This window comes from Mytilus edulis, chromosome 10, assembly GCF_963676685.1.
Source record: "Mytilus edulis chromosome 10, xbMytEdul2.2, whole genome shotgun sequence".
Lineage (NCBI taxonomy): Eukaryota > Metazoa > Mollusca > Bivalvia > Mytilida > Mytilidae > Mytilus > Mytilus edulis.
Genome location: NC_092353.1, coordinates 21778415 through 21789855, shown reverse-complemented (window position 1 = coordinate 21789855; position 11441 = coordinate 21778415). Strand labels below are relative to the sequence as shown.

Here is an 11441-nt window from a genome sequence, read left to right as displayed (position 1 = left end):
GAATGGCTATATTTCCATTATGGAAGGCATTTCACATTTTATCGTCCTTCCATACGCCTATATCACCCTGCTCTGTCGCTCAGTCGTATCAAGACTTCAAAACGAGACCAGGCATTATCAGCGACGTCACAATGTGAGAGGAGAAGTTATCAGCGACGTCACAATGCGAGAGGAGACGTTATCAAGCTTGCTTTCGTCAAGCGTAAAACGGTCTTAGGGAGAGAAAAAAAGATCATTAATAGAACGATAAACAGATAATCGGGTTTTCTACGTATAGCAGGGGTTAAAAAATTGTGTAACAGCTAGCTAGCCCAGGACTTATTGGCAGCAGGATTTTACTAGCCCTGTTGGAAGAACTGCTAGTCCATCAAAACTGACCTGCTAGCCCTAGTATGCCTTAAAAAGTAAGAGTTTGCTGCATAATACAAAGTAGGTGCCCTTTGTTTTGAAGGAGACATTATACACTGTATTTAATATTTTTTGTTGATCTGTTATTTATTCCTTTGGTGCTTAACCTAACTTAGTTGTTAACACATTCAAAGCAGACTTTTTATTGGCGTGCTTGGGGCAACTAACGGCAATATTCACAGAGCATTGTCTTTTTTTTTCATCAGCAACAGCCAACCTTGCCAGGGTAATCATTGTGTCCCAGTTCTGTCAACTTTTCAGGAAGTGAATGCGTGATTTGTTGGCCAAATTGTTAAGATCAAAGCGAAAAAAACAATAGATCAAAGGAAAATGCCGCCAAATAAGCATGAACATGTGTGAGTTTCGCGCTGAAGACTTAACAGCCCTGCTGTCCTGGACACCATTATTTTTTTTCCGCGGTGTTTCCCTGTCGTATTTAGCATTTGGGGGGGATGAATTTTCAGCCGCCTCGTTACTCCATTCATCTACTGTTTTTCGTTTTGAAACTAACAAAGTTCCTGGGGTTCCCGTACTAAAATATTAAGAATTTTTTTGTTGCATAGTTTCGTGCTCAAGAGCTGTGCAACAAGACATGTCAATACCAATCAATACATCATACCCCCAAATAACGTTAATTGAAAATCTCGGCACGATAAGCAATGTACAAATGTACAATACCTCAATCGATATTTAAAGTACGAGAATCAACACACGATACCAGGCCACCCAGACATGCCAGAGTTATTTGTTCTATGTTTAAAATATGTGCAACAGGACCTGTACAAACCAGTTCAAATTCTTGGAATCCCGGATGACTTAATTGAATAGAAATGGCTAACATAGAATAGTGATGAAGGGATTTTTCACTTTCTATTTTGGAAACGTCAAGAATTTTTTGTTACTAGTCCGTCGGGCATATCGGATTACACATTTTAATTGCCCGAGGCGTAACTGATCTAGTCCCGGGCGTCGGGCTAGTGGATTTTTTAACCCCTGTATAGATATCGTAAAATATCAGCTGCGCTCTCTCGCCAAAAAGGTTCACATTGTGGCTCGCGGCTGATATTTTACGATATCAATGTGTAGAAAACCCGATAATCTATACATAGCGGCATTGTTATAGTTGGCGTTCTAGTAATATTTGCCTTTTCATGGTATATCATAATGACTTCTATAGTACGAATGTACTAGCAATCATTATGATAGAGCACCAAGAGACTGTACACATGCTGTATGTTTATGTTTATGATAAGTGCGCATCTCAGACACACTGCTGGTGTTGTGATGTCTGTTACACTAATACCATGCATACCTTGCCACCCGTCTCTATACCTTTTCTAGTGATCTTATATTTTCATTTGTATATGAATCCCATACAGTACAACATTATTCTAAATTTGGTCTAATAAGTGTTTGTTATGCTCTTTCTTTAATTGTTTGTGATTGGACTTTGAGATTTCTTCTGATGAAACAAGAATTTATTTGTTTTAGCAGCGGTTTGTTGAATGTGAGTGTTCCATTTTAGGTCTGCTGAGATGGTGATAACTATAAAAGTATTTAGCATGTTTTACGTACCGACTCAAAATTGTCTCCGGTCCGTGTAACACTTATCAATTCAAAGTTTTAAAAAGTGTTGAAATTTTAGATTTTTGGAATTTTGATCAAAGTTTTAAAATATCATAATTTCTAGTACTGGGTCTACTTGAAGCTTGGGGCAGTTGTTTTGAGATATAATTTGTCGGTAGATTATACTGTCATCTGCGAAGAGTCTGATTTTGCTATCTTCTATCTATACTATTAAACGAGAAGACCTCATTTTGGGTGTCGCTTCTCTTCTTTCCACAATAAATTAATCAACACGCCTCTGTGTCCCATAGGTACAGTGCATAGTCGCATTTGTCATCCATTCATATGATTATTCAGATTGAGTTATTTTGGGAGAAAAACGAGAACAAATGCATCCGGATATTGTCCCGTCATTGAACGAAATTTTAAGTCAGATTAGACTTCCGGTTTGCGTTTTTCTTTGAACATACATATACAAAGAAAATAGTGTATTTTCAGAATTCTATCTGCTATCATTTTCAAGTTTACTATCTACGGCGGTCACAGAGTTTATTAAATAAAGAGAGTCTGTATACCATATCAATGACCACCATAGATCGATTAGTAAACTTAAGAAATAATTCATGAAAGCCATAGATTTGTTGGAAATTTACACATGGCCTGGGCCGTGATATTCGAATTTTATCCTGAGCGTTAGCTTATAATTTAGTCTCTGGTATTTAGTTTATGAGAATACAAGATTCATTCATGCAGAGTTGTTTCATTGACAAACATTCCACATTTCAATATTTGTATATATGAAAGAAACCCTAAGGACGATGACGACTAAGTTTGGTGTTACTTTTCCGAGTGCGATAATGGGGGTCCTAATTGGGTGTTGACGGTGACGAACGACTTAAGTGTGAGATGAGCAATAAAAAACAACATATTTTATATTAATTTTCTACAAGCATGCACTAGACAAACCTTAAAGGGGCACTAGCTGTCAAAATTCAAGTTCACCAATTTGACTCGAATTCTCGTATTCGACTTATAACATACTCAAACGTATATCCAAATTAAAAAAAAAAGTATAAAATAAACAATATACGATCCTAAACTCAAACTTATGTATCAGCATTTCGTGTGTGCCTTATTTGTAAAAATTCAATTTACGAAAGAAAAAAAAGACACACAACTACAAACACTAGACCACGAGCTCCTGACTTAAGACAGAATCATAAAGATTATGGCGGCGTTACACAGGTTTGTGAGCCCTAAACCTTCATCTATCCTGGGACAATGGTGTAAGGTCGTGTAACAGTAGAACAAAGTGTGAAAAAGTAGTTGTAAATATCTAAATTCAATTGATTGCAAGGAATCTCATAAACAAACTAATATAAAAACAATACACTCAAAGCACCGATATAAGATGATATTCGTTATCTACTATCTTGTAAATAACCGTGGATAGATAAAACGTTCAGAATGGTGATCGAGATACTGTCCTACATCCTGAAATCTGCGAGACGAATTCTTATAGGAGTTATTGTCCTTAAATGACAAATTTTATCAATTAGACAGTTTCCGTTTTATGTCTATTTTCTTAACAACTATAATAGAAAGAAAGAAACCGTAAATAATAAAAACGATGAACAAGATAACAAATAAGTTAACATGGTCAAAAATGTCAGTTAACCTTATAATAGTAAACACGATTAATTTATGTAATTATAAATTACCTTTTTTACCAATTTATTTTTTCACGTTTTGGTCTTATATCTTGAAAATTATTAAAGATATAGAGACATCTTACAAACATAAACGATTAACAGGACAGAATGAACAAGAGGTATTGCTCGTTGAAAATGATTTTATCCAGTTGTGGATACAGAAAAACTAAAAAAATCAACCAAAGATAGATTTTAGTCATGAATTATACATCCTAGTCTACAATGTTGGAGAGTGGCAGTAGCTGAAAACGCCCGTAGATTCAGGTCTTTAGTACCTCTAGGATAATGTCATAGTATAATGTTTGTTATTACGTATACATTTTCCCGATCCGTAGGAAGCATGTAGCATGATCGCTCAAAGCCATTCTATTGGTTACGTTAAAATATTGTAAGATCAAACTATAAAAAAAAAGTAAACATTCCCGTTCAAACACTATATTTTTTTTAGATAAATTTCAGTTTCAGTCATATTCTGTGTCCAAAAGAAACGACGAGTTGAGAAGCTAAAATTGGACGTCGATCAGAGAAGCTAAAATTGGACGTCGATCAGAGAAGCTAAAATTGGACGTCGATCAGAGAAGCTAAAATTGGACGTCGATTAGAGAAGCTAACCGTGAATTGGACGTCCATTAGCTGAGGAGCCAACATTGGACATCAATTAGATATTAGGCATAACATTGGCCGTCTATTTGATGTATAGATTATCGGGTTTTCTACACATTGATATCGTAAAATGTCAGTCGCGAGCCACAAGGTGAACCTTTTTGGCGATTGAGCGTAGCAAACGAGCTAAAAAATTTCACATTGTGTCGAGAGGCTGATATTTTACGATATCTATACGTAGAAAACCCGATTATCTGTTTATCGTTCTATTAATTAATGGCCTTGTTTCCTCTCCCTAATACAGTTTTACGCTTGACGAAAGCAAGCTTGATAACGTCTCCTCTCGCATTGTGACGTCGCTGATAACTTCTCCTCTCACATTGTGACGTCGCTGGTCTCGTTTTGAACTCTTGATACGAGAATTACTGAGCGACAGAGCAAGGTGAATGATATAGGCGTAGGGAAGAACGATTATGACGTTAGATTTGGACGTCGATCTGAGTCTTACATATATATTTTCCCAAAAATCTTATATACATAATGTATTTGAAGTTCGGTAACCGAAAAAGACTCTATGACTGACCATATTTATTTATTGTGTATACATGACACAGATTACTGGTACGTATAATAAATCATTTATAATAAAATAATACACAATGACAAAAATCAAATGCACGAAACTGTATTTTTATTTTTCTGAAATCCATACATTAAACATGTCAAAAAATCATAAAAGACAGCCTTTATAAATATGAAGCATATTAAGTTGAGCAATATGTTGACAATCATTTTGAGACGTATATATAATAAAACCAGTTCTGCGTCTGATAATAAATGTATTCTAAAGCTTATACTTAGTGCGTCATCTAAGTAACTGGTTGCAGACACATTTTGTTGTTAAATGATTTTCTTCTTTTGTTCATATTTCTGGACTTTTTTGATAATTTAATTTTAGTTTTGGAGAATCACATTCCTTTTCACTCGAATGAATGTCCTCAGATGACCGATCAGCATAGACAGACAATAAATCTGAAGAGGTGGTCATTTCTGCGCAAACATTATTAGACGGGAAATGTTTAGGTTGTTTTGATTCCAAATGTTTATCTAGAATATGTTGTGGAATAACGTACGAGTCTGTCACTATGATGACGGCTTCGTGTAATGGTTCGGACGACAATTCTTCGCTATCATTGTAGGAATATGTAGCAGTCGTGCAAATTGACTCCATAGATTCTCCTGAACTAATTTGAGATTCGGTCGATCTTGGTTTAACATTACAAATGACATAGTCATCGGACATTAACTGCTTGTTTTTTATAGGTGTCTCCGGAAGGGAAGGTAGTTCGTCATCCACGTGGGAAGTATCTGAAACTGACTGTATAGTAAGGTCATTTGTGTTAGAATTGTCTATTTGAATGGAGCTTTTGTGGCGGATGTATCGATCACGTGCTTCATCAGGGGTAACATAGTTGGTATTTGAATCATTGGACACTGTATTTGATTGATTGTCGGAGGTGTCATTCGGGTTTTCTACTGAATCTCCTGCCTCTTTCTGCTGAAAGGAAAAATGATATTATTTAACTTTTAGTCAAAATAGCCACAATTTCTAGTTATATCTAAAATTACGCATATATATAGATTAGAACTTAGTGTTTTCTAATCTGTTACCGGGTAACTCTTTTGCATCAAATGTATAGCAAACAAAAACAAGAAAACAGCACAGTCAGTTTATACATTTCTTGCGTCAGAAGCGTTTACTTTTTACTGGAGAACGTTTACGACCGAATCTGAAATTAGGCCTAGGCTGTTAAGTTTAAACTTGTTTGTATGAAGAAACCTTGAGTGGCTTTACGTTTCAAAAGATATATGAACATATATCTTATTTTCTGTATCTTTAATTTTGGACCACGAACGCCAGAAATATTGCAATGTGTCGTGCAGATTCATCAGGAACATAGATATACTGTCTCCATGATTCATGAACGGCAACTATAATAATATGCGTTTGCCAGAATAATGTAGAAGGCCGTACCTTGACCTAAATTGATTTAGTTTTATAAAATGTTGCTTGGAATGAGAGTTTTCGCATTGGTACTCATACCATATCTTCCTATATCTAACAACTTATACCAAAATTGCAAGTGATCTTTGCACTGTCCCTAAGAATAAACACAAACCAACACTGCAGAAGCCAGATAGTTTTAAAAAAAATAATCAAACTGCTTTTCATTAAAAAAATTTAAGACAAATACCATCCACCTATAAATGAGAATTAGTCTAGAGGGAGCATTTTAAAGGATATTTCAAAAGCATAAATATTTTTCCTTCCGACCTTGGTGAAATTAAGACCCGGTTTCAAATTTATTTCGTAGTCTGGCTGAAAAACACATCATCATGTTACGTGTTATATTGTTAGACTTGTTGATGACTATCTAGATCTTTGAAGTATTTAATTGTCTGACTTGTATGTTTTCTAGTTTTTAGATTTATCATCCTTATAAAATAGTATATATATATAAACCTTAAGTTGTGATTGCCTATCAATATCTTCTAAAAATAATACTGCATCTTTCAAAAACAGTCTCCTATAGGCAGGATCCTCCAATAACCCTTCCTGCAATTCATCGGCTTCTTTGTCTGTCTGACAACCAGATGATAAATGGTCAAGATATTCAGACCAGTGTTTCTGCATTGTCTTTGCTTTCTCTAGCTTCTGGTCATCTGCCTCCAAGACTGTATAGGCACCAAAATTTGCATGATATCGCCATGTCCGTAACCTACTTTTAGAAATATAGGTTTGATTCGTGTTATGAGTTATAGGTTTAGCTGTATACACTATTTGAGCATTGTCTCCAGTTGCTTGATGGTTTGGTGAAGCTGATTGGTTGATATTGTTGGCAACAAATTCATCATCTGAATCAATAAATATACCATCAATATCACTGTCATCGCTATCATCATCAAATTCACTTTCCGGGAATGTGTATGCCAAAGGCTCGTCCTCCTCAATTTCATATGGATCATGCGCAGGAAGGGTTAATATGGTCCTGTTATGATTCCTTCGCGTTGACCGTGCATTGCGCTGAAATTATGTGTTTTTCAATTTTATTTGTATGCAATGAATGAATTATTAAAAAAAAAAAATTAAAAGCTTGATATGCAGATTATCTTTTCGACCTTTAATGAACCCGAACCGGCCTTATTCTAAAAAAAATACACAGGACGTGTTTTCATGTGCATGGGTCTGGATGTGTTCGAGGACTTCGAGTAGGTTGTTTCGTATTTGTGTTGTGGTTTATCATGAAGGCGACTATTCACTATATCAACTTCTTTTTATGTAAAATTCTCAAGCCTGAGGTCCGACGCGTGTCTTTAAAATGAAATATGATCTATTGTGATCTTCATCATATGCATGCAAAGAAAGGGCACGAAATTGGATTTGTTACTCTGTTAATTATTAATTGAGGTACTCAATAATTTTTTTAAACCTTATATTTTATTTCTACAAATCACAATACCCCCGCTCAATGTCGTTGACATGAAAAATATTACGAGAAATTATACATACGTGCATTAAATTTTAATGCGAAAGTCGAAGGAACTGAAAAACGTGTCACATGGTATGATATAACCAGATGAAAATTGGTACTATACCAAGAAGCCATGACATGATGCGTCTGGAAAAAAACCGGCAGTCAGAAAATGTGATACGTACAGTTCGGACTGATGTATAAACTAGGGTACATTCCTACGTTAACGGTTTGAGAACACAATTTCGTACAATTGCCATATAATTTTCCATATTAGTAATCTTTATTGCAAAATTACACCCATGAGGCATTGAGGGTCAAGCAATACATAATCGATGAATAAAATACTACCTCAACAACAACGTCGACGTTTAAACGCACTGTTCCACCAAAGTCTAGCATCCTGGATGGCCTTACTTCTTCAGTTGGTAATAACACATTGTGATCTGTACGTATAAAACGAGGACCTATAAACCCAATCCAAGGGTCTCTGTTATAGTCCCCATGGAGTACCCGAGAATCTCTTACTCTTGAGTTCAAAGTTCTGGAATATAAATCATTTTGTATGCATAGTAACATCTGTATTTATTACTTGTATCTTAAAAAAATAATACTGCATTTTAATTTTGATTCAAATTATGGTATGATACAAGCATTCCCTGCATTGAATTAATGTCTTAATCATATCAAACTCGGCCAAATAGATTGGTTTACCAAGCAAACATTTCCAGAGAATGGTTGATCTTTCAGAAAAAGAATGATAAAAAAAAAATAGTTACCGCATGCATATATTTCCATATATTTTGTTTGATCAGATCAGTAGTAGCTGATATATGCCGTTGGTTGTTCTATTCAAAATTATTATTATTAATTATACTCAACTGTTCGTTGATTGATTTATTTGGGTTTAATGTCACTTTGGACAATGTTGGCTAATTCGAGGTGGCCAGTTTTATTGGAGAGCAAGGCCATAGTGTCTCGAGAAAACCACCGACATCGATAGGAAACTGACAATTCTATAGTCAATTAAGATTGTAGTCGAACCACATGCGGGACTCAAAATCATAATCTCAGTGTTGACAGGCTAGTGATAGGATAGTCAAACTTATAAGACCACTTATCCAACCAGACCCCAATCATCATGTTCTTCGTTGAATGCTGTGTTGGCCGTCAGCAGGTGTTTACAATTTATTTGTTTGCGGTCTACCCTGTTTGGGTGTCTTATAAGCAATTATACAGTCTTATTTGATAGTGCGTGATTTGCTCGCTGTATTGAAGACGCATTGGTAGCCTGCGGCTGTTTGCCGATCTTTGGTCGGGTTGTTGTCTCTTTGACATATTCCCCATTTCCATTCTCATTTTTAAAACCCATTAATTAAGCTCACCTGTCCGATATACTTTTTATGCTTAAATTGGTGCGCCTATGCTTCATTGCACTCAGCGTTACCAGCACGGATAGCGTTGGCTCCAAACATTCCATCCACAGTGATGCTGGAAGGTTATCAACTATTGGCTCGTTACAACCTGTTGTATAACCAATCATTCTATTTAAACCTTTCCTGCAGGAAAGCACTCTATCCCAGTGTGACATGCAATATGATTTATGGTAAATCTTTGGTCCACCATGCTTAAGCTCTTCGTTCTTAAATCCAAGACAAATATTTAAAATTGGATTGTCACTTGTAGTGGAACCAGAGGCTAACAAAGATTCACTTCGTAATTCTTGCATAAATGCGTCGTTTTTTCTGATCACTCGCTTACGTTTCGGTGTATATATATAAGGTGTTATTGCATCCTTAAAGCGTGGCAACTTTATCTGTCTCTTTGTTCTTTGTGTATTATTTGTATCTAACGGTTGGATGACAGAACTTTTCCTCCTTCTAAAACATCCAGTAAATATGTTGACCAGTTCAATCAGCTTTCCACCCGAATCGCTCGACATTTTTCAGGAAGCTTTTAAGGTAAAACAGATACAGAGATACAAAATGGGGAAGCTGCAAGCTAAAATCACATCGTTAACACACATAGTAAAATTGAGAATGGAAATGGGGAATGTGTCAAAGAGACAACAGCCCGAACATATAGCCATGTTTTATTCAATAAACTACCGATAGCTATAATATTTTTTTTTTTTACAAATTTGGTTCCTTGGCAAAGTAAGGTTATATAGTGTAGATGAAATAATTTCGGAACTCGACGGGCCTCCAGGCCAATAGGGCCAATATGAAGTTCAATCAATGTACGTCCTGCCAAGTGTGAGCCTTTTTCATTAGTTTGCGTCCGTCGTATGTCATCCGTTGAATTTTTAAAAGATCATCTTTGGAGATAAAGAGACAGAGAGAGAGAGCCCAAAATAGATATAAGACTAAGTACACAAAAAAGGTGTACAGTAAATCCAAAGACAGTAAATTAATCTTATCTAATCTATGTAATATCTTAATTATTTTTTTTATAAGATATCTTATAAGCTATATCATGACAAGATATCCTATACGATTAATTTATCAGATATCTTTTTATAAGATATCTTTTTCATTTTATAAGATATATTTGTTAGTACTATACTTTATAAATATGATATCTTATTTGATTAGTGAGATCTTTCAATTTGTGTATAAGATAATACTAATGTAATCCTTAAGTATAGTTTATAAGATATCTATCTCAGATGTAGTTTATAAAATATATCTTGAAAATGGAATTAATGGATAAAAAAGTGGAATTAAGATAAAAACGACTTGTCATGATGTATTTACTTATGAGTTTCATGTTAAAATCAACTTAATTATTTTATCTGAATCCAGTAAACCTAAACATTAACAAGAACTTGAAAAGCGTGACTGACGGACGCAGAACATATATACCTGGGACTATATACACCTCCTCAACCTTTTTAAACGGCAAATACAACTTATCTGTATAAATTAATAGATAAAAATAATGATTACCTTGAACACGTTAACCGTGCAGGAGACAGTCATTCCTGACATGCGATCGCCAATGCCAACCAGCGTGTATTTATGACGTCGTGTTGTCATCGAGTATATGACTCGATGCACTCATGTGAGATTAAAATTGCTGACATATTTAGTCTTTTATTATTCTTTGATCGTTGTTTTTTGTCTTTCCTTGACTGACAAGTGTCGGCAGATCGTCTTTCAACTTCAAGAGCGAAAGAACAGATGCTGCTTATATGAATAAAAAGATATATGGGCTTCGGTGTATGTCAGTTTGCTTAGTAAACAAAGAAATTCAGGAGATAATTCAAAGGGGTAATTATAGAAAATATTAAATAAATGTTCTCATCTACGAGGATTCTGAAATAAGACACAAACACATGTCACGGTATCATCGGATGATAGCGGTTTGTATATTTCTAATTTATTTTCAGAGAAAGACCAAGGATTTGTATAGTAAGACTGTCCAGGGGTTAAAAAATCCACTAGCCCGACGCCCGGGACTAGATCAGTTACGCCTCGGGCAATTAAAATGTGTAATCCGATATGCCCGACGGACTAGTAACAAAAAATTCTTGACGTTTCCAAAATAGAAAGTGAAAAATCCCTTCATCACTATTCTATGTTAGCCATTTCTATTCAATTAAGTCATCCGGGATTCC

At 35.3% G+C, this 11441-nt stretch overlaps 1 protein-coding gene across 2 annotated transcripts; it reads right to left on the bottom strand.

The window, feature by feature from the left end:
• Positions 1–4958: 4958 nt before the first annotated feature.
• On the bottom strand, positions 4959–10865 carry LOC139490670 (uncharacterized). 2 transcript variants are annotated; one of them, XM_071277585.1, is made up of 5 exons: positions 10771–10865; positions 9208–9775; positions 8174–8366; positions 6814–7374; positions 4959–5847 (listed from the first exon to the last, which is right to left on the bottom strand). In XM_071277585.1, the coding sequence occupies exons 2-5, from the start codon at positions 9762–9764 to the stop codon at positions 5212–5214; spliced, it is 1947 nt and encodes a 648-aa protein (XP_071133686.1). In that variant the 5' UTR covers positions 9765–9775; positions 10771–10865; the 3' UTR covers positions 4959–5211. The 2 variants fall into 2 exon arrangements, with proteins under 2 accessions (XP_071133686.1, XP_071133687.1); XM_071277586.1 differs by having other exon boundaries at positions 4959–5844.
• Between the last annotated feature and the right edge of the window lie 576 nt (positions 10866–11441).